The sequence below is a fragment of the Tympanuchus pallidicinctus genome, unplaced genomic scaffold (assembly GCF_026119805.1).
Source record: "Tympanuchus pallidicinctus isolate F22 unplaced genomic scaffold, pur_lepc_1.0 scaffold39, whole genome shotgun sequence".
Taxonomy (NCBI): domain Eukaryota; kingdom Metazoa; phylum Chordata; class Aves; order Galliformes; family Phasianidae; genus Tympanuchus; species Tympanuchus pallidicinctus.
Window position 1 is genome coordinate 161,134 of NW_026294757.1, and position 22,361 is coordinate 183,494.

General features: G+C 53.6%; 5 protein-coding genes across 5 annotated transcripts in view; 3 read left to right on the forward strand and 2 right to left on the reverse strand.

Moving 5' to 3' along the window:
* The first annotated feature begins 80 nt into the window (after positions 1 to 80).
* On the forward strand, positions 81 to 4,832 carry BECN1 (beclin 1). Its single transcript, XM_052700204.1, has 11 exons — positions 81 to 309; positions 382 to 446; positions 516 to 574; positions 961 to 1,051; positions 1,381 to 1,517; positions 1,947 to 2,141; positions 2,349 to 2,495; positions 2,963 to 3,112; positions 3,205 to 3,265; positions 3,738 to 3,880; positions 4,225 to 4,832. Exons 1-11 carry the CDS (start codon positions 183 to 185, stop codon positions 4,391 to 4,393), a joined length of 1,344 nt encoding a protein of 447 aa, XP_052556164.1. The 5' UTR covers positions 81 to 182; the 3' UTR covers positions 4,394 to 4,832.
* Positions 4,516 to 9,266, reverse strand: CNTD1 (cyclin N-terminal domain containing 1). The gene is made up of 7 exons (XM_052700211.1): positions 8,697 to 9,266; positions 8,491 to 8,566; positions 8,125 to 8,293; positions 7,493 to 7,655; positions 6,876 to 7,020; positions 6,400 to 6,496; positions 4,516 to 5,823 (listed from the first exon to the last, which is right to left on the reverse strand). Exons 1-7 carry the CDS (start codon positions 8,866 to 8,868, stop codon positions 5,704 to 5,706), a joined length of 942 nt encoding a protein of 313 aa, XP_052556171.1. The 5' UTR covers positions 8,869 to 9,266; the 3' UTR covers positions 4,516 to 5,703.
* On the forward strand, positions 9,266 to 9,863 carry LOC128089121 (cytochrome c oxidase assembly factor 3 homolog, mitochondrial). The gene is made up of 2 exons (XM_052700217.1): positions 9,266 to 9,480; positions 9,551 to 9,863. Exons 1-2 carry the CDS (start codon positions 9,279 to 9,281, stop codon positions 9,661 to 9,663), a joined length of 315 nt encoding a protein of 104 aa, XP_052556177.1. The 5' UTR covers positions 9,266 to 9,278; the 3' UTR covers positions 9,664 to 9,863.
* Positions 9,864 to 10,019: 156 nt separating this feature from the next.
* On the reverse strand, positions 10,020 to 21,467 carry WNK4 (WNK lysine deficient protein kinase 4). The gene is given in 21 exon segments (XM_052700192.1): positions 10,020 to 10,605; positions 10,608 to 10,662; positions 10,742 to 10,839; positions 10,949 to 11,151; positions 11,290 to 11,704; positions 11,791 to 11,887; positions 11,962 to 12,500; positions 12,639 to 12,758; positions 12,857 to 12,914; positions 13,165 to 13,320; positions 13,394 to 13,510; positions 13,580 to 13,721; positions 13,808 to 13,875; positions 13,949 to 14,079; positions 14,238 to 14,562; positions 14,638 to 14,857; positions 15,011 to 15,099; positions 15,510 to 15,667; positions 15,744 to 15,964; positions 16,308 to 16,480; positions 20,746 to 21,467. Coding segments are annotated over 21 exon segments (4,311 nt in total). The 5' UTR covers positions 21,424 to 21,467; the 3' UTR covers positions 10,020 to 10,357.
* Positions 14,247 to 22,361, forward strand: part of EZH1 (enhancer of zeste 1 polycomb repressive complex 2 subunit) — a 32,965-nt gene continuing 24,850 nt past the window's right edge. The window contains exon 1 of the mRNA XM_052700197.1: positions 14,247 to 14,250. The gene's annotated coding sequence lies outside the window, so the exon portion shown is untranslated. The remainder of the gene's footprint in view (positions 14,251 to 22,361) is intronic.

Here is a 22,361-nt window from a genome sequence, read left to right on the forward strand (position 1 = left end):
CCCGCCTGACCGCACCGCCGGGTCCTGGCAGCTGGCAGGAAGGAAATAGAGGGGAACGTGGAAAAGAAAATGGCTGCCATCGGGGCTTCCACACGCCTGCTAGGACCTTGCCGGGCTGTGCGTCACGTCCGGAAGAGACGATGGCGGTGGTGCGGACCAGGGGCTGAGCGGAGCGAAACGGCATGGAGGGCGGGCGGGCGCCCGCCTGCACCACGCAGGTCAGCTTCGTGTGCCAGCGCTGCAGCCAGCCTCTGAAGCTCGATACCTCCTTCAAGATCCTCGACCGGCTCACCATCCAGGAGCTCACCGGTACCGGCACAGCACGGGGGGTGGGACTGGCCGACTGGGCAGCGCCGGGCGCTGACAGCTTTTCTCCCGTAGCGCCGCTGCTGACCGCTGCGCCTGCCCGGCCCGGGGATGCGCAGGAGGAGAGCGCCCTGAGCGAGGTACGAGGAGGGAAAGGGCGGGACGCGGCCGCACCGCGGACCCGGTAACGGCGGTGCCTTTCCCTGCAGGAGGCCTTCGCGGAGGGTCGGCAGGACGGCGTCTCCAGGAGGTTCATCCCGCCAGCCAGGTACACGGCCAGGGCAGAGCTGGTGGACGCGCCGCGCCGTGCCTGCCTTGGGCCGGGGGGCGGGCAGCGCTGTGGGAGGGGTGCTGTGTGCCTCGGATCGCGCGGAGACTTTTGAAGCCTGCTTCTGGAAGTGTTTTCCGTGGGCTCTGAAACGCACTCAGGAACAGCCCTTTAAAGCGCCATAAATATACTGAGGACACTTAATTAGTTGTGGGTTAACACAAAACAGGCTTGGTAGAGCTCCTTTGACTCCTGTCCCCTCAGCCGTTTTTCTGGTGTGTTGTCTGTGTTCTTCCTTCCTGAGAACTGCCCTAGATCTAAGTCTCGTGCACAGCCTGGTTCCCTTAAGCCCTCCGCATTCAATTCTCGGTAAAATTCTTTCCAAGAATGATGTCAACAGAAAGCGCCAACAGCTTCACGCTGATTGGAGAGGCATCAGATGGAGGCACGATGGAAAACCTCAGCAGAAGACTGAAGGCAAGTTGTACTCGAGCTGGTAAACTTGGGTACTTTAGACTTGATGACCTCAAAGGTCTTTTTCTCCCTAAATATTCTATGACTCCATGACTATAGCATTAGTTTTTCTAGACACTGTGAAGGGGTTGAAGTGCAAAGTTTGTCATGGCATTGGCCTTCAAATATTTTTGAGAATGAATAGTTAAGTAAGCATAACTGGCTTATTTTTAATCAAGACTTAATCTCCTAAAATACTCTGTCAGAGATGAAGAGCCACAAGCCCATCAGCTGGGAAGCAACTGGCAGCTGTCTGCAGCTTTGCTTCAACTAATGGTGAATTTCTCCTCTAGGTTACCGGTGATCTCTTTGATATCATGTCTGGGCAGACGGATGTGGATCACCCCCTGTGTGAGGAGTGCACAGATACTCTGCTAGACCAGCTAGACACACAGCTTAATATCACAGAGAATGAATGCCAGAACTACAAGTGAGTAATATGGAATTGGTCAGGAAATCAGTTGGCTTAGTTGGAAACTAGGGAAAAATAGGCTTATCTCGCTTTCCATAGCCAGCAATGGAAGCTCTGGACTTTAGCACTTTGTTTGACTGAGATTAAGCGCTTACTTCTGAGGATCTCAAACTGAAGTCTGTGCACTCACTGGAGTGACAGACCCCACCTGCCCAAGGTGCCAGGTGGGAGCACTCACTGTGAGATCCACATACTTTGCAGTTATTCACAGGCAGCAGCAGGTCCTCCATCACCACCTTGTTCCACTGATACAGCCGATGCACTTGTAAGATTGGAGTTTGTGATTGTACTTCTACTCGCGTGCAGGGCCTGTCATAGAACTACAAAGTATTGGCAGAGGGCCTTTTCAGGGTCTCCATTCTTATAACCATGTAACTGTCCTACCAGGAGATGTCTGGAGATACTGGAAAAAATGAACGAGGATGATAAGGAGAAACTGCAGACAGAACTGAAAGAACTTGCACTGGAAGAAGAGCAACTGATTCAGGAGCTAGAAGATGTTGAGAAGAACCGCAAGGTTGTGGCTGAAGACTTTGAAAGAGTCAGGGCAGAGGCGGAGCGACTGGAGCAGGAAGAAGCTCAGTGAGTGAACTGCAACTGCAGTTGCTGGCAGATAAATGAAATTATAAAGTATGGAAACCTATGACTAATGCCCAAATGCACAAAGCTTGTTCTTGGCAAAACTGAAGCTGGACACGCCAAAATAATTCTAGCATATCATGTGAGCGCTTACATTCTTTCCTGTAAGAGCCTTGTACCTAGCATTTCTTGTCTTGATTTTATTTGAAGGTATCAGAAAGAATACTGTGAATTTAAGAGACAACAACTGGAGCTAGATGATGAGCTGAAAAGTGTGGAGAACCAAATGCGTTATGCTCAGATGCAACTGGATAAATTAAAGAAAACTAATGTGTTCAATGCAACTTTCCACATCTGGTAACGTAGACACTGGAATATTGCTTCAGTTTGCTAAGATTCTGCAATATAGAACCATTTAAATAAAACTGCTTTTGACAGAAGAGGTGCTAGTCAAGTTGTGCTGCAGAAAATGGACCCATCTCCCACTAGTGGCATCTCAGAGATTTGCTGCAGTTTGCAGATGTGTGTGAGGAGCCTGCAAAATGGCTCTGCTAACCATGTTAACCAGCAGGCAGCTGTTGTGCTGGCCAAATTTCTGTCAGGCTTCAGAGAGCATGCAGCTTGTTTTTGTTTTCCCAAAGGAACTTCATAGAAAGCAAAACATTGGTGATATTTATATATACTTTCAAATCAGGGTCCTCAAACCTTCATTCTGCGTGATTGGTAGCGTGTTCTGTAGCTGTTTGTAGGTTGCCCTTGTTTGGTTAGCATGCTAAAAGCTGTTCCTGCCCCAGTGCACTTATTTATAATTCCTCTTATCACAGGCACAGTGGTCAGTTTGGCACAATAAATAACTTCAGACTTGGCCGTCTCCCCAGTGTTCCTGTAGAATGGAATGAGATCAATGCAGCCTGGGGGCAGACTGTGCTGTTACTGCATGCCCTTGCTAACAAAATGGGCCTGAAGTTTCAAAGGTATATGCAATATAATTTGCATTTCACATTTCACTTACAACCTGGATAAAGACTTTTAGACTCACCTGCCCGTGAACTGCATGTCCTTTCAGATACCGCCTTGTACCGTATGGCAACCACTCGTATTTAGAGTCCCTCACAGACAAATCGAAGGTAAGTAATTCTGCACGAGTTGCAGAAAATAGACCTGGAACATCTCGGATCCCTCTCATACTGAAGGACACAGAAGACTAAGTCTGCTCTTGAGAGTACACCTTTATGAATTTATGGCATAGGAGAGCTGGCTACCCTGCTTTCAACACACAGTGTTTCACTCCATGTCATATCAAGCCACTGACTCTGCCATCCAGGAGCATTAAAAAAGGCTGGACTCTTACATTCACAGAGCAGCTGGTCAGAGGAAGTTAATTTGATTTGGGAAGATTGTTGGTGATAAGGAACTCAAGTCTTCTCTCGATAACTACTAACATTCACGTAGCATGCTTAGCATGAGACAAACTGCTACAAACTACTGTAGTAAGCATCCTAAATTTAAGCCGCACACAGACTAAAGATTTGTAATGACAGCATCTAAAGTGAAAGCTTAAGGTGCCTGAATTTTTCTTTTAATTTTTTTTTCCCCCAGGAGCTACCCTTGTATTGTTCTGGAGGCCTAAGGTTCTTTTGGGACAATAAATTTGACCATGCGATGGTGGCTTTCTTGGACTGTGTGCAGCAGTTTAAAGAGGAAGTGGAAAAAGGTGAAACTCGGTTTTGTTTGCCTTATAGGTAAGTGTTGCCAAATAACATCAAATTACCACATTGTATGGTGTCCCACTCAGCACTGTTAGCTGACCTCTGGACCTGTCCACAGCACTGCTTGCTTTGCAGTCCTGTCTTTTGGAGATCATTTCATGTTCTTTGTAGTGTGCAGGATTATCACCCTTGCTATAAGTCTGAGATTTAAGGCTAGTTCCTCAAGTGAGGAAGTCTGAGGCTTGCTGCATTTCTTTTAAAAACAAAATATTATAACGTACAAAGAATGTGAGTATCAGATTTAAAGATCAGAACTTAACACTACATTGAAATTAAATGCTTGCTCTAGTAACTTCTTAATAATCTTTGTGATACAGGATGGACGTGGAGAAAGGAAAGATTGAAGATACAGGTGGCAGCGGTGGTTCTTACTCTATTAAAACACAATTTAACTCTGAGGAGCAATGGACAAAAGCACTAAAATTCATGCTAACTAACCTGAAGTGGGGTCTTGCCTGGGTCTCATCCCAATTCTATAACAAATAACCATGTCAAGGCAACTGTAAAGCATCTGCATTTTATTGGAAAAACTCAAATTAAGAAGTCTCTGAATACTAACCAGTACAAAATGTTTACAATGCCAAAAATTCACAAGACACTTTATTTAAAAAATAAAAAAAAAAATGTTATTGCAAGTAGTATGTAGAAAAGCAATAGGTAAAATTATATAATTGAGCTGAACTGAATTTGAAAAAAAATCAGCTACTGAATAGACATTAAACTGGCATTTTGGATGTTTATAGATATGTATATAAGTTACTGTCAAATTTCAAAATGCCAGCGAGTTTGATACTACTGTTACAGCTTAACAAAACAGGGGTTGGAAAAATAAAATGTTTCTAACAGGGACTGCTGTGGAAAAACGCATGGAAGGTCTGTTTGGTCACTGAAGAAGTACAGCTTAAAATAAATATTTTCTAAGTCATATCTACATTTCTTTATGCCACTGAACTTCACAAGGGTTTGAAACTGCAAAATACGTTACTACAGTGATATCACCTATTTGTGATACTTGCTGTAGCGTGTTACTGCACAGAGGTGCACTGAGTAACACCAAAGATAAAACAGCCCGTTCTACCCTGAGATTGCTTTCATCTAACACTAGTCACAGCCTAAGCATCCCTCAGCACTTATGCAGTTATGCTGAACAGGCACCTGCTGCCTTGACAACTGCACTCAGCTTTCAAAACAGGTGAGAGTTTTTCTTTCCACAACACTGCTCAGCTAGCTGGCTTGCTGAAGGCAAGAGCAAACAAGCCTCTGACCGCTGGCAAAGGGAAAACTGACAAGCAGCCTGGCTGCAGCAAGCTGTCTGAAACAACAGTTAGTTTTTGAACCAGCAGCACAGTACAGCCCGGTTTGTAATAACTGAGCTTGTGAACTTGTAGCAATACTGATGACCAAGCTGAATAACATTCACGTTAATGCTTTTTCAAATTAAGACTCCTTACAGTTTTCAAACAAAATGTATTCAGTAAGTTAAATGTAGCTCTTAAAATAAAGCTTTTGGAGCTGAAAAAGTGTTCTAAACACTGCTTTGTTCCTGTGTACCTGTCTTCACGGCGCGAGTGCGTAGCCTGGAAGAACAAGCTTTTCTAACTTAAACATAGCAAATGAAGTATTACAGAACAGACACGGTATTCAAAACCAAAAGAAAATCAATTTGGGTGCCCTGTGTAGTATCACAGGAGGTGAAATACCATCAAAAGAGTAACTTTGCTAGTAACAAACTAACTAATAGATACAGAGGATAGCTGTATATAAAAGGCATAATTCTAGTCTTTGGCATTTTTCTTCTACCTCCTGTGGGGCTGTTTTGGAGTGATGCTGCCAATAATGTGTTTCAGTACTGCATATGAAAACTCTGAGATGCTTTGTGAAGTAATGCCAGTAATACAGTTTAAATGTTCCACAACCTTAGGAAAAAAACAAAACAACAAAAAAAACCCCACTTATTTACAGTGCCTAAAATACATTAATTTACAGAGCTACTTCTTAGCCCTACCCATATCTAAGAAGAAGAATAATGCTCCACAAACCCAAGTCATGTTTTTGACTTTAGTCAAAACCTTTCTGTATGTCAGAGGAAGGGGTGGGTTTTCTTGTTCTTGTTTGTTTGTTTTTTAAATGAATTGCCTCTACTAAAGAAATAAAATGAAAAAGCTGCTTTCTGCAATGCACTGCTTATTATTCAGTAGCAGCTTGGGCAGAAAATTGTCCGGTTGTCAATGAAACTGACTCACTGAGTTCAAGCTGTACAAAAGCTGAGGCAGGAGGATAAGCTGATGGTAACACCAGCACAAGCCTTGCTGCTGAACTGCCTTTGTGCCCTCTGACCTATCTTATAAAACCATGCACACTTCCTGCGAATAAACCAAAGGATGTCACTTTCACTCCCAGTAGTCTACCAACCTCTGTCTGTTCTTAAACATATAAATAACCTTCACTTTTTTCCCCACACGTAGAGGTAATTTGTTTGGAAATGACTGTACCTTCTTCCAGTGCTCAGGGTTTAGCACGAAAGCACTTGTGCTGATGATGCCAACTGCCAAGAGCATTAAATCTTCCTTTACTATCAAGAACTTTGCTCTGCACAAGTAAAAGCATGTAACGGTGTAAAACGATGCTAGTTCAAGAACACTGGAAATCTTTGTACAGCCTGCAGACATTTTAGCTTGTATAGTCAGTCCAAATAAAGCTTGATACTCTTAACGTTAATTAACAGTACTGAAGCTGGATTTTTAACATGAAGTTAAACACTTCCCTAGCTTGCCCTTAAAGCAAAGGGCAAAGTGGTGAAGCATGTTGTTTTGAACTGGTATATTATGCTTCATCAACAATACTGAAAGCTTCCCAAATTAAGACACTTAAAAACAGATGTCAGAAAAGAAGACAAGAAAAAAAACCAGCATAATGAGAATTATAGTAGTATGCTTTTGTAAGGTTTTAATTAATGTAAGCCACTTACATCTGCAGTTCACTTGGTGTCAAATTCTCAATGGCAATACTCAGTAAAGTGTCATAGATGGCATCTCTTTTAAGATAGAAGAAGTCCAGTAGTTGTATGCACATCTGATGCAGCGGTTTTGCAGGAAGTAAGCAGCCATTATGTCCTGATGTAGAGATCATACACAATTACCCAAACATTTAGGATCAACAAATTGAGTTAGAAAGAAGCATTAGTTACTGCAAGTGAATAATACAGATGTTTTGTGACAACTGCCCCTTGTTTCTGAATGCCACAGGGCCCTCTCAATCTCAGTGCCATTACACTCCTGAAATTCAGGTTGTCAGACCTGGGCAAAGTAAATGGCAAGTCATTTTAGAAAATGTGTTCTTGTACTAAGTTTAGTGAATTTAAAGCAACCTTTTATTGAATGGGACAGGACTGGCTGTCAGACAAAACCCTGCAGATTCTACTATAGACAAATTCTCATCTGAAAGGTCAAGTCTGAGAAGTTTCACATGCCTTCATAGTAAGAAAAGATATGTAACATGGGACATTTCATTTCAGATAGCTATACTGCAGTAATAGCTCTGTTGCTCTTAAAATTCCTTACCATTCTCTCTTAATAATGCTCTTACCTAAAACCTCTAGAAGCAGTTCAATGTAAGCCAGTGGAGTCGACACATTGATCTGGAACTGCAAAGTTTCCAAAACAGCAAGCTCTGACTCAAGCAACTCTTGTTTAGTGTATGAGTATTTTAAGGATTGCAGAAATTTTACAGCTGTGTCACTGTTAACTGCCTAAGAGGAAAAAAAAAAACACACTATTGTGTCCTCATTGCTTTACTCCTCCCGTTGAGTTTAAGCACAAACCATTGTGGTGTTGATACTGCATGCTCCCACAGCTGCCCAACATGCCTTTTAAACTGGCATGAGAAATACAGCTCAGAATTTTCCCTTAGGTTCTCTATACCCACACACACGGTTGCCAGACAAGCTCTTTGTAGCTCTCTGTGTTCTGACAGCCACAGGCTGGGATTTCCAGCTGCCTGCACTTTCTTCCTGACCTGTACTGGGAACATTTCCTGACACATTTTTACAAGATGAGTTACAATTAATCTGCCTGAAATGCAAGAGACTGGGGCCTCATTTTGCTATCCTTTGTGTTGCTATCACTGCTGATTTTCAGAGAGAAAATGTATTACTTAGAGAGGTTATATACTTTTCAACAATACTGAAAATGCAGCTGGAAAAGGCTCATATAGGTTACATTATAGTGTAAGGAAAGTTTGCTCGCAAGCTGAATGCACGACACCAGCCGTAGGACAAATGTGTCATAGATCTGTTCTTGCAGAGAGCTCTGGCTTCTGCCTTCTTCACCACCTGTGACGTTCTGTCGGGGGGACGTACAGATTTGTTCTACTTGCTTGATCATAAACCTACAAGAAACATTTCTAGTAAGGAAAAATGAAGACAAGCAGTTCTGTATGTACACAGTACATGTATAGCTATAGATCTAAATTATCATTCAAGAGACAAAGCTCCAGATACAAAAAACATATAGTTTGAGTGACCAGCAAAGGGTATGCATGGTGTCAATTGCATTAGAGATGAGAAGTGCTCAGCATTTTCTTACCTTTCAAGTAGCTCTACTGCTTGATACCTTGCTGGTTGGTCCAGGTGCCATTTTTCAGACAGAAGGAATATAAATTCTGGAAGAAACAAAAAAACAAAAAAAAAAATCAAAAAAAACCACCTAATTGCAGCAAACTTCAGCCAGCAGACACAGCTGTACAGCAGTCCAGTGATGCAGGAGCCAGTGGTGGCTGTGCAGGACCTCACCCACAGCGCGTGCCTCCCTGAAGCAGCCCACAGGGCCGGGCAGCATGCTGAGGTGCTGCTCATTCTCCATGGCCAGGTGGATCAGTGTGTCCTCGATGATCTCAGGAGCAACTTCACCAAAGAGCGGATCTGGGCTGGAGAATCTGGATGATACTGGCACCCGGGACAGCATTTAGCAATTTGCATCTGAAACTTTGAGGGCTGTAGTAATGGCAGTAACCCTTCACAACTACCAATGCCAAAAGCCACACAAAACCAGGCAGAGGCAGCCCTTACGGCCTGGGAAGACCTGCCGGAAAGTGGAAGACCCACCCGCAGCCTCCGGAAGGAGCCCCGGGGCGCGCGGCGCAGACGCAGCCCTACCGGCAGAGCGCGTCCCGCCTTGGCACGTGCATACGGTTCCTGCCTGAGGGAGCGTCCCCACCAATCAGAACGCGCCCTCTACGGCCCTCGACGTTCCGGCGCCAGCCAATCACTCGACGCTCCGCCTCAGGCCGCTGGTGTTCCCGCGCTCCTTCCCGATTGGCGCGCTTCCCGGACGGATGTGGCGTCACTGCGCTACAGGAAGTCGCGGTAGGGAAGATGGCCGCGCCGAGGGAGCCTGACGGGGAGGCGGCGTTTGCGCGGCGCATTGACCCGGAGCGGGAGCCTGGGCTGAGCCCTGAGCAGCGCCGCTTCATGGCGCAGGTGGAGCGCGCCCAGCGCCAGCGCGCCTTGCAGCGCCAGCTCCGCAGCCGCAACGTGTTGCTGGCCCTCGGCATCGGCGTGGTCACCGCGGGCATCTGTATCCTGCAGGCGGAGGGCGGGCTGTGTGGGCTGCGGAGGGCTGTTGTGTTCCTTAACCCCTTCCGCAGACGGGTATACCTTCTACTCCGTGTCGCAGGAGCAGTTTCTGGACGAGCTGGAGCAGGAGGTGGAGGCGGCGCGGGCACGGGCCTGGGAGCGGCAGAAGAGTGCTGCGAGCTGAGCCCGGCCTGGCCCGGTGACGGCCTCGAGGAGACCGGAGTCGCATGGGGCCTGCGTGGCTGTGCTACTCATTACAGCGTCAGGACACCCTGCAGGCAGGGCCTTTTGTCCCAGAGCACAGTGGGGTCCTGGCTAGGGACGTGTACTCAGAATGGGATCGGGCTCCTGCTGCCTTGCGCAATAAACATGTCTAGAGCCTGGGTTGATGCTTGCTGCTATGTCACTTGGTGACCAGAATTCCACTTGGGGTCTCACAGCCCCTGGACACCTGCAGATGTAGGGGGGATTCTCCATTTTTTGTTTTTATCATCTGGCTCAAATTTGCATGAACCCCAACTGCATAGACACAGACAGACATGCTTGGTATTCAATCTGTATTTATGAAAACACTTTCTAGAGTTCAGTTTGTAACAAAATGCACTGGGCTGTCATTTTTTAGGGGGCTGAGGGTGGCATCATCTTGCTCTGGAGCCAGCTTTGGTCCTGGCAGCTTGCAAGAGGAAAGTGGCACTTTGAGCCATGGACAACAGCTGGGGAGCCGGAGGTGAAGCTGTGAGGTGGCCTTGGGTTGTGCACGTGGACTGAAGGATGGTTGGAGGACAGCGCGGTGGCAGGGGTGAAGTGGATGCAAGGGGTGTTCAGTTCTGCTCTGGGAGCCAGGAGCAAAGTGCAGCACAGTGATGCTATGAGCAGTGTCAGCACTCATCCCTCCTGCTTCTGGGGCCAAGCTCAAGCAAATGGCTGTGTGCCACTGGGATGAGACAGGGCTGGGGCACACAGGAAAGAGCATATCGGACAAGTGTGGGGACAGCCCTCTGTCTGGTGCAGAAGCAGCAGGTACCAACAGTGAAGTCTTGATAGGGTGCAGAAAGGCAAAGGGCCAGGCTTCCCGAGGTGAGTGCCCACCATCCTTCCAGATGGTGCAGAGGCTCTCTCACCCCCTACGGGGGCAACAGGCACACTGTTGAGGTAGCTCATGAAGTAACTCCTGGCCAGCTGGCTACTGTGGGAGAGAGGTGCTGATGAGCTGGGGCAGGCTGGGAGTGCCGCAGGGCTGTTAGCAACCCCTGACCCCTTACCATCCAGCTGAAATCATCTGCAAATGTCACGCCCTTGCTCAGCCGCTGCTCCTGGGAGCCAGTGCTGCTGCCACTCAGTGAATTCCGGCGCATGATTCCTGCTGGGACAGTTCAGTCCTGAGTGGGTGCACTGAGCTGTGCCTCACACAGGCTCAGCCTTGGGAGCCCCATCCTAGCTGGGAGTTGCAGGTATCACTGGGGCTGTACCTGGGGGCTGCGCCAACTCCAGGCGCTGCAAGCTGTTGCGGCGGGAGGGGTTGAAACTGCCCTTGGAGAGGCGACGCTGGCGGCTGGAGAGCATGGCAGCAGGGGAGACGATGCCCAGCGGGGGCTGCTTCCCCATCCGCAGGTACAGTTCCTCAATCTCCTTCTTCTGGGTGCTTTGCAGCAGCTGTACTTCAGCCAAGTGCCTTGGGAAAGAGAATGGGAGCTGAGCCTCGTGTACATATGGTGACCTGCAAAAGGGCATCGTCCTTCTGCCTTAATGAGCACAGCTCCCCACCCCTGGTGTGCACAGGAAGCCACGAGCTCACTATGGGGCTGCTCACTTTTGGCGCAGGGTCTGCAGCTCCTCCCAGATCTCCTCGTCCTCGCTCTCACTGTCATCGCTGCTCACATAGGACAAACTGCGGGACTGGCTCAGCCATACCTGGCTCAGCATCGTCTGCGGAGCACTCTCCTCCCCAGGGCCCTCCCGGTCACTCTCTGCCGGCACTGCTGTCCCCTCCTCAGCTACCGCCTCCTCCTCAGGGTTCTGCACTGCCATCTCCAGCTCTGAGTCAGAGTTGCTGCTCGTGCTGCTCGTGCTGCTCCCTGTGCCAGAGGTGGTGGGCAGCAGAGAGCTGCTCACAGCCAGCTCTGTGCCGTGCTGCTTGCTCTCACTGCTGCCCAGCACTGGGGATGTGACAGCTGGCTCCTTGGATGGTGTCACCTGGAAGCGGCCCAGGATCTGGGGCTTGGCTTCTGGGGGGAATCCATGGGGCCTGGGGTGAGTGGGACACCAGGAATGCTGCAGTGCCCCTGTGGGCACAGTCCTTTCCCCACCTCACCTTCATTGATAGGTGACAGCCGGGCCTTGGGCACACTGGATGCTGGCGACTCTGAGACGATGAGTGGGTGATCGGGCTTGAGGGAGACAAACGGCACCTGCAGGCACCCGTATGCTGTCAATATCCCACTACAATACCATGTCAAAAGGCTCCACAGAGCCCCACACTCACTGTGCTGCCCTCCGGGCTCCCTGGCATGACTGTGCTTGGCATCGTCAAGGGACCTCCGGTGGGGCACAGAGGAACTGCTGTCGGAGGAGAGAATGGCACGGGCCCCTCCATAGCAGGGACGTCAGCCCCCAGAGGCCCGCTGCAAGACAGGGAGGATTTTGCCATACTGGCAGGGTCAGGGTAAACAAAGCGTGGGGGCCCAAGGACGAGATTCTGTGGCCGAGGCAGCAGTGGGGGGTAGAGGTGCCCACCTGAGCTGGCAATGGAGGAGACAGCAGGCAGTAGCGTGTGGGCCACGCTCATCACTGCCAGGGAAAAGACATTGGCCAAGGACAGGAGGGGGGTGGTTGGGGACCAGGGTGTGCTGGTCACGGGGGGGCTCATGGGACTCCTGGGTCCACTGGGGATGGGGGATGAAGGGACTGGCAGAGCAGGGGGAACAGACATTCCTGAAGAGCCTGGGGGTGTCTGTAGGAGCACCGGTGATGCTGTCATCCAGGATGGAGATGATGAGATGAGAGGCCAGGGCTGCGCCAAGCCTGCAGGAAAGAGAAGCATCAGGAGCAGGGAGCAGCCCTGAGCACTGTGCCACTGCACAGTGGCAAAGGTGCTGCAGCTGGCAGGGCTATGGCTGGGAGTCCTGGGTAGAGAAAGTGCTGCCCTGCCAGGCCTAGTACCTGCAGGGGAGCCCGGCAGTGGCTCTGCAGGGCTGGAGAGGTCATTCTCCAATGGGGAGCTGCTCGGCGCTGGCAGGGTGGGTGACTGGAGCGAGGTGCTGGGGCTGGTGCAGCCCAGGTCTGTGGCACAAGGGCACACTTAGCCCATCTAGGCCTCCCAGAACCCTCCTGGCTCAGCCGGGGGTGCAGGAAGAGCTCGCACAGAGGTGAGGACGTACCACTGAGTGAGGAGGAGGAGATGGAGTGTGACAGCTCCTGCAGCTGCAGCTCTGCCTGCTGGGGAAAGAGAAGCTGAGCTCAGTGCTGGAACAAGCTGAACCAAAGCATGACCGATCCCCAACCCATCTCCACTGCAAGCAGGGACAAGAGCCTCAGTTCTGTCATGCAGACAGCACCATGACCCGGAGCTGCAGGGCTGCTCTTGCTGGGGCTGGAAAGATTCAGCACCCACAGCGTCTGCTCCAGCACCAGCCAACTCCCAGCCACACTCGGGGTCCCAGCATGGGGGCTGGGACCAGGCACTCACAGGATGGCCGGTGACACACTCAGCCTCGGGGCTCTCGGGCGGCTCAGATGCACTTTGCCCGTCCTTGCGCAGCAGAGTCTCCACACGGTGGATGATGTCCTGAATGCGGTGGATGAAGCTGTCCTGCTCCGACTTGAGGATGAACTCATTGTGGACCTGGTGGGGCAGTGTGGTGATGCTCAGAACCACGGCTGCCCTTTCCCCACCCTTATCCAAGTCCTGCACTCACCATGACAGCTGCGATTTCCTCTGGGTTGTCCCCATCCAGGTCGAACTTGAATGTCACCATCTTGTTGTTGTAGGTCTGCAGCTGGCACTCCACCACCCGATCGTTCTTGTCGGAGATCTGCATGCAGCATGGAGGGCTCAGCAGAGGCAGCAGGGATGCATTTCACCCTGACACAACGGCACTTACATTGGTGATGCGCAGCCGGGACCGGGCTCTGCGTCGCTGCAGCCTCCCCACTGCCCGCTTGGCTGGCAGCTTGCTGCTCTGCTCACCAGCAGAGAGCCCCTCACAGCCGTCGCTCATGCCTGATGCCACATCCGAGGCATAGCTGCATGACACCCCGTATATGAGTGTGGCTGTCCCCACCTGCAGCCCCCTTCCTAGACAGCTCCAGCCCAGGATCCCAGTGCTTACCTGTCCACTGGAGAAGAGAAGCCGCTGGCTGTGGGCAGGCGCTCAGAGGGTAGCTGCACTGCGATGCTCTGTGGGGAGGGGATACTGTGAACCAGTGCCACCACCGCTGCTGCCCCAACCCTCCCAGCCTCATGGGCTCACCGTGGGGAAGCAACGTGTGGAGCGGGTGGGTGGGGGGCTAGTGGGAGTCCCCATTGAAGCACTGCGATGAGACACGTCTGGGGAGTCGAGAAAGCCAGAGGAGCTCAAGTAGCCATCTGTTTCGCAGTCAGCTGCAAACAAGTGCACATGTGAGCATGGCCAGCTGTGCTTACTAAAGGGGAACCCCAGCTCTCAGTTCCCCTTTAGTAAACACAGCCTTGGGGTGCGATGCACAGGTGTGGCTGGAGGAACAGGAGAGCCCCATGTCTGCTTCCCTGTGCCTACATACAGGTGGCCGAGGAGTAGCTCGTGTGCCGGTACACAAAATGCTGGTCAGCCTCAGGTTCCTCAGGCTCTGGTGGGAAGGTGCTGCTGAAAACAGAGTCCCTGGAGCCGGTGGTGGCTGGGGCAGGTGCAGGGATGCCTGGTGCCAGTGGGGACTTGAGGTCCTCCAACAGCTGCAGGACGCCCGGCGCCTGCCCCAGCTCAGCCTGTGGCACCACATCCTGGGCACGCTTCAGTTTCTCCCGCTTGCGCTTGATGGCGACCACGCGGTCCCGCACCGCCTTCGCCACCAGCTTGTAGTCAGCCTCACAGACAAAGCCCAGGACGACCTGCACAGGAGTGGAGCTGTATCGGTCTGCAGGGATCCCCACAGTGTCCCATCCCCTCCACCCTGCAGCACCCACCATTTCCTGAGCCACCTCCTCTGCCACATCCTTGTAGAGCTCAAAGAGAAACTCGATGGCATTGTTGTCCTTGTACTTGCCATGCAGCTTCTTTGTGTCATCCATCCGCAGCCACAGCTTGAGCCCTGACTTAATGCCATCATCCTCCTCAGCCAGCTCCACATGCACCCCTGTGTCCTCCTGGAAGAAGGAGTGCTCCAGCAGGTCCTGGATGGTGTATCTGGAGGAAAGCGCTGCTCAGTGTGGGCTCACAGCGCATTGCTCTGGGTGGCAGCAAGGGATAGGGCAGAGGGACTGTGTGTGGGTGCACTCAGGGGTGCAGACACTCAGGGCAGGGTTCTGCAGCACCGTGTCCTCTCCCAGTCTCTCACACCTTTCGTCCTTATCCATGCGAATGCAGCCCTCGATGATCTCCTTCAACTCAGGCACCTTCACCTTGTAGAAGCTGCTGGGCTTCAGGCCCTGGGCAGGAGGAGACAGCACCCATCAGGAAACCTCCGGGCTGCAGCTGCAGGGTGCCGTGGTGACCCTAAGACAGTGCCCTGTGGGGCCAGACCCTGCTTGACAGCTGGATCCAGCACTGGGCCTCCAACCCAGGAGGCAGGAGCTGGCTGGGTCTGGCCGGGGCAGCCACGATGCCCTGGGGACAGAGCAGCCAAGCAGCTCCGTTCCACCCTATGAGTGCACGGGGTGAGGCACATGGGCGTCTCTACCCTCTGCTGGCTCTGGCAAAGTTTGCAGAGCTGAGCACCCTCTCACCTCCCAGCCTAATTTTAGCTTCTTGCATAACCTGCCAAGTGGAGTACCTCAGGAGCAGCAAGGTCCAGCAGCTCCCACCACACTGCCCCTTCCTCCAGCCCTGAGGCACTCACTGAGGTGACCTTGCGGTAGATCTGGGCAGCGTTCTGGCACTCCGAGTAGGGGTACTCCGAGGTGGCCATCTCCAGCATGCACATCCCGAAGGCGTACACATCCACCGCTTCATCGTACTTCTCCTCATACATCTCTGGGGCCATGAATTCAGGGGTTCCTGGGGGCACATAGCATGGCTCAGCAATGCGCCTGTTCCCACATGTGCCTCCACGTCCCCCAGGCCCCCATCCCACCTATCACGCTCTTGGCGAAGGAGGCACGCTTGAGCGTGGCCAGCCCCAGGTCCCCGATCTTGACGGAGCCGGTGGGGCCGGTGATGAAGATGTTGTCGCACTTGAGGTCACGGTGGATGATGGGGGGTGAGCGAGTGTGCAGGAAGTGCAGCCCTTTGAGAATCTGACGGCTCCAGCGCTGCAGTACTTTCAGCTTCATCTCCTTGAACCGCTTCAGATAGCTGCGAGGGGACAGGGCTGGCACCAGAGCACTCCACAGGCACTGATGCAGTGCCATGCCCCATGCCTGACCGCAATCCCACCACCACCATTGAGCTGTAAAGGGAACGCAGCAGCCAGGGGCTCCCTGTGCCCCCTCCCCAGGCAAGTTCTGCAAAGGCAACACAGAAAACGCTGCCAAATCCGAGCCAAGCTGCCGGTGCCAGGAGTGCAGTGGGAGCCAGGGGTGAGCACTGCCATGTGACTCCCTGGGGCCCCCCAGCCCATGTGCTAGCCATCACTCCAAGCAGAGCCCTCCCCCACCTCTCTTTCCCTGCACGCTCCAATCCCGCAGCCCCCACTCACGTCTTAAGGGTGCCAGATGTCATTAGCTCAGTGACCAGCACAATGCAGATCTGCCCTTTGACAGACGACTTCCAGGAGTCGTAGAAGCGAACAATGTTGGGATGCTGCAGCCCCTTCAGCATCTCCACCTCCTCACTGAAGCGCTGCCGCTCTGTCTTGGACAGCTTCCGTGTCTGCGGGGGCAGTGGGTAGTGAGATGGGGCACGGGGCTGTGGGGCTGCCACATCCCACCCCCCTCCCTGCGCTCAGCCTAACGCATGGCTCGATGGAGCCGCTTGCCTCGCCCGTTAGGCCGGGGAGGGATGGCTGAAGATCCCCCTGTGCCAAGTTGCCCATGTGAAACCCACCCTGCCCAGCCCCGCAGCCATTGCGCTCGGCTCCCCTATGGTGCCCACTGCCAGAATGGGCATTGCAAGCCCCACACTGCCAAGTGCTCAACCCGTTGGTCTGCCTCGTGCAGACCCATCTGCCCCTATCCTGGGCAGCTCCTGCCTCCACTGCACACAGCAGCTTCAGGCACTGGGCACCTTCATGGCAGGGAGCCGGCCCTCTTCAATGAGGCCTTTGTTGGGGAAAGCAGGCGTGGGAGGCTCCAGCCCAGGTTTTTCCATGTTCCTCCAGCTAGAGTTAATTAAAGTGGAAGCCAAAGAGCACTGACACAGGCACTGAGCAGGGCTGCAGGGAGGACGCAGCCTTCTACAGCAGAACGGGGGATGAAGGAGGAGCAAGATCTTGCCTCTCACCCTGCACCCCACAGCACCGCCCTGGTGCAACGACTCAGCATAGAGCCAAAGGGACTGAGGAGCACAGATCCCAGGAGCTGGCACAGAGTCCCAAGAGCCCAGGTGGCTGCAGTGCCAACAGTGTTTATGAGGTGCCCCCATTGCCAGGTGCTGCCCGCCCCATGCACGGCTCCTTGGCTGGCAGCCACCATCCAACAGCCCAGGCAGCTTTTGTAATATTTTCATTGCATCATAACTGGCCCCACGGCTGGGCTGGAGCTGCTTCATAATCCCCTCTCTTCTTTAATACATGCTCAGGGACCCAGCTCAGCCCAGAGGAGAACTTGAGCCTTGCTACAGTGGATGAATGGGATCTTTCATAGCCAGAGAGGAAAACAGCGCCCAAGGCCCCCGAGCCGACCAGCACACACTCTGCCCTCCCAGCCCACCACCATCCAACTGGAGAGCTGCAAGGAGCTCAGGGGCTCAGCTGCACCCCATGGAGCTGCAGGGCAAGGGGCAGCCGTGCAGGCTGTGGCCAGGACTCAAGGACAGTCACTGTGGCTCCCTGAGTCCGATGAGGGGTGACCAAGATGGCATGCAGACATGTCCCACAGAGAGCCTGAAGCAAAGCTCAAGGGAGCCCCACTCTTCCCTCAAGCCTGTGATGGATTCGTCCCCAGCACCATTCCAAAGAGTGAACCAGGCACCCCAAGGGCTCTGCCCTGCCCTGCCATGCACGGGGAGCAGTGCCCAGCACGGTCCCTGCCGCACAGGAGCCACTCAGACTGGGATTGCAGTGCAGGGCAGCACACAGTGTACAGCTGGGGCTGCCAGCAGAGCTGTCGGCCCAGGACACAGTGTTCTTTCCTAGCAGACACCTCCTGATGAGGAAGAGGAGGACGCTGGGGGTGGCAGTGGAGTGCTGGGGAAACAATCCTGCCCTGTCCCAGGGCCAGGAGATGGCTGTTAGCATGCCCAACAGGGCTAACTGCAGAGCTGGGGCCAGATGGAGGTGAGGAGGAGGGTGCAGAGGTTCACCGAAGTGTGAGGCAATGCCCAGCTGGAGCAGTGCCCATGGCACTCCTGTGCTGCTCACCTCAGCCAGAGGGTCCCAGCAGCATCAATCAGTGAAAGACTACATTGGGCAGAGCTGAGTCACATCCAGGAAGGGGGGCACCCAGGGATATCTGCAGAGGTGCTCAGTGGGAATGGTTCAGGTGCTGGGCACTCAAAGCCCTGAAGACGCAGCCCCTCCATCCACACAGGAATCCAAGAGCACCCCCTTCTTCTCCCAGTGATCCTGCACGAGCACAAGCACCTGCTCCATTCCCAAACCCCCAGATCCCCGTCAAGCAACCCCCCACTCAGCTCTCAGCCTCCCACCAGCATAGGATCCAGGGCAGATTTCTGGTGGCATGGCAGCACCAACCACATGGGGCGGCTCCTGCAACCTTCCAGAAGGGTCCCCACTGAAAAACTATGCATTGGCAACATATTTACAGCTAATCCCACTCTGGGCCTCTGGTTTCCTCCCTGTTTCCTCCTTTTCCCCAACCCTCAGCATCTAACAGAAATAGTCTCAAATCTAAAGCTGGAAAGCATAAACAGGTCACGGCGGGTCTGTGGGATGCAGGGACAGACAGCACTGCACAGGCTGTGGGCAGCGGGGACAAAGAGGTCCCCAGGGGGTCTTACAGGAAGGCAGAGAAAAGGCACTGGGCAACCTGGCGGTGAGGCAGGGCTGGGACAAGAGCCGAGATTTGGGTCTGGGAGGCACCACGGAGGCTGGATGAGGCTCCTGGGACCGGAACTGCATTCAGGGCTGAGGTTAGGTGTTCATTTATATTTTAAAGGCAATAAAAGGAGAACTGTGAAAGACAAGGGACAAAGCTATTTTTAAAAGGGCAGAACCACAACCATTTTTATTTGCGGTTCCAAATCCTGTATTTGTGTCACAGTGTCTGATTCTTTGCACGATTGCTGAAAAAAAACAAGCTTTGACAGCTTATGTGCTGCCAGACTTTCATTTGGATGTGCACTTGGGGACGAGATACACTGAATAAAGAGCAGAGGGGGACGCTTTGGAGCTGTCTTTGCTCCAGCCAGAGGGTGTTGCTCTCATCCCCAGGGACCTGAATGTCACTGGCACACGGTGCCAGCCCAGCTGCAAGCAGAACTCAGAACACAGGCAGAGCCCCTGCTGCAGGGCAGGTGCTGGGGACTGCAATCCAATCCCCACAGACACCCTGGTTAGGGACACTGGGCATGCAAAGGGACGCAGCCCAGCTCAGAGCACTCAAGTACCAAGCTGTGCTGTTAGCTTCGGGATCTGGCATGGCTGTGACTGGGCCACAGTGGGGCACACAGGCTGGGCATGCAGGGTCATGAGGCAGCCAGGTGGGATGCGCTGGGCATGAGTGGCTCTTCTGGAGGAAGTCACTTCCACCAGAGATGCTGCCCTCACCAGCACAGAGCTGTGGCTTCTGGCACTGCAGGGCACACCCAGGAGCTCAGAGGTCCTACAAGGGAATGCGGGCATAGCAAAAGAGGAGTTCTGAGTGGCTCTGGGCTCTCTGAAGCAGTCGCCCCATCTCACAATACTGAGGAGAACCACATCCTCCTCTCACAGGCTGTAGTCACCCCTCCAAAGTCATGCACCATTATCTAAAGGATCTCTTCTTGCATTACTGGGCTGCAGCCATCCCATGCGGCCGCACCAAGGCTTTAGGAACAAGACAACAAACTTGCAAGACATGTTTTTCTCAGTAAACAAGGACTTGGACCTTCCGGCTGCAGCAGCCTCCCCCGGGGCAAGAATCTGTTGGAGACTTTGGACTTCACCAAAGCCCCTCCCTGGGGGCTGCAAGGAGAAATCTGGAGCCCCACTACCGGGCTCTGCTCGCTCAGCCTTACTGCCACAGGCAGGATTGCTCCCAGCATGTGCAGAAGGGGAGGAGGCATCACAGGAGCAGTACCTCTACGACTGTCCTCAGCTGCCTAGCATCGCATCCTGCTGTTGGGGAGCAGTGGGGGAGGAGATTGGGAAGCTGAGACACATGGGGAGCCATAGGTCCAGATGCTGTTAGCAGACAGCACCTGGAAGCATCATAGACACCACATGTGGGTGGCCCACAGGCACCACTTCAACCAAGGACAAGCAGTTGACAAGCAGTAAGGACATGCTGTACCCCGAACCTTTTCGCACCCAGCCCCCGGCTACCTGGAGCACGTGCCCCAGAGCATTCTGAGAGCTATCGAAGCACACCTCCAAGCCAGCTCCGGCACTGAGACAGCTCCCCTACGGTCTGCCCTTCCAAAGGGCGATCTGTGAGCTAATGAACACCCAAAAAGTAGTGGGGTGCAGCACAGATTTTCCCCCAAGCAGGGCTGGCGCTGCGGGCAGGGGCTGCAGGCACTCCATGAACGTTCTGACTGCTCTGTAGCTCAGGCAGTGACACAGCAACGGGAAAACAGCGTGCGACGGTGGGACGGCCGATGAGCACGGAGCCAAGCACGGAGCCGAGTCCCGGGGCAGCGATAGCGCACGAGGAGTCCAAACCTCCCCCACGTTTCTGGCCCCACTGCTGCAGCGGAGAGTGCTGAGTGCGTTGCGGAGGCACCGGGGGTCCCTGCCTCCCTGAGTCCCCCTACCCGGGCTGTGCCATTCCAAGCTGTGCCGTGCCGTGCCGCAGGTGCGCACCCTGCCCTCGTACCTGCAGCTCGCACCACGCCACCTCCACTGTTGTCTCCGTGTCCAGCCCCTTGTAGACGGTTTTGAAGGAGCCCCGGCCAATCTCGATGTCGAACTTGAGGAATCGGCCGTCGGGAGAAGTGGCCACGGCGCGCGTCTCCACCTCCTCGCTCTCCGTCTCCTCCGGCTCACGGTGAGCCGCGGTGCCCGGCGGCGGCGGTGACCCCACGCTCGGCCCCGGGTAGCCCAGCAGCTCCAGTTCCACCGAACTCCGCCGGTTGAAGCGGGAGGAAGCGCGGCGGGAGTCTCGTCCCGAGGGCCTCCGGCCGCGGTTACGGTGCGGTGCCCTACCGGGGAGCCCCGGGTCCACCGCGGAGCCGCCGCCTGCCCGCTCCGCCTCGGGCTGGGACATGGTTCCAGCGGCGGCGAGTTCGACGGTCAGCATCGACTCCCGCAGCTTCGCACCCCGCACCGCCGCCCTGCAAACAGGAGCGCCCCGAGCCCCGGCACGGGCCCCGGCACCGGCGTGGCCACGCCCAGCGGCACCGGACCCTCCCCGGCACGGCGCCGCCTCCGCGAGGCCACCGCCCCCCAGACCCCGCTGCTCAGGCGGCTCCGGCACCAGGAAGGGCACCGGGGTGGGCATTGGCAGCGTCGAGGGAAGCGGAGCGAGCGCTGGCGTAGGCACGGGGCCAAGCATCAGGGAGAGCACCGGGACGCTCACCTGGATGTGGGCTGGGAGCCGAGAGGCATCAGGTCCTGGGGTGGGCACCGGGCACCAGAACGGACAGCGGAGCGAGCAGTGGGACGGGCACGCGCACCGCCAGCCCCAGGAGCTCCCCCGGACAGTGCCCACCTCGACCCCAAACCCCGTGTCTGGGCAGGGCTGGGGTGATCCCACCCTCCCTCGCTCCAGCAGCGATGGGTCCACGCAGGGTCGCCATGAGCAAACCGGGCCAGATGATGCAGGGCCAAATCGGTCTGTGGGCAAGTGTTTGCCTCAGCCGCTCTCAGAGCTGTAGCTGTGAAGTTTCAGAGCAGTGTCTGTGTCTGAAGCTTCTCCCGTCCTGGGCACTGCCGTGCTATTGAATCCTGCACTCCGAGACAGCCGTTGCTCTCAGGGTTTACTACTGGGTGCGCTCCTGAAATGAGGGTCACACAAATATAAAATATGCATGTGTCCTTCAGCTGCACGCTCACTAGGAGCCTGCACAAAAGCTTGTTGTCTCTACAGTGTAAATGATGAGGTTGTTCTACCCTGTAAAGTTGTTTACACAAAATACAAAGCAATCGATTCTTGCTTTAATTTCTTTTCCCTAAGGTCAGATTGTTTCTACTCAGCAATACAGGAAACATTAAGGGGAGGACTGAAATGTTAACACAGCCATGTCCTTTGCACAGATTTAAAGTGCAAACGCGGTGCATCAAACATGGTGCATGCAGGATCCAGCTGCTCTCACCCACAGCCACGCAAATCCCCCAGTCCAGCTGGATGCATGGAGAAGCATCTATTGAAATGTTTCCACAGAAGTCCTGGGCAGGCTGCACAGCCCACTGCTCACAGGCAGACCTCTGTACCTGCACAGTGCCCCATCCACTCAGCCCTGTTCACCTAGGAAGAGGACTGGATGAAATCTC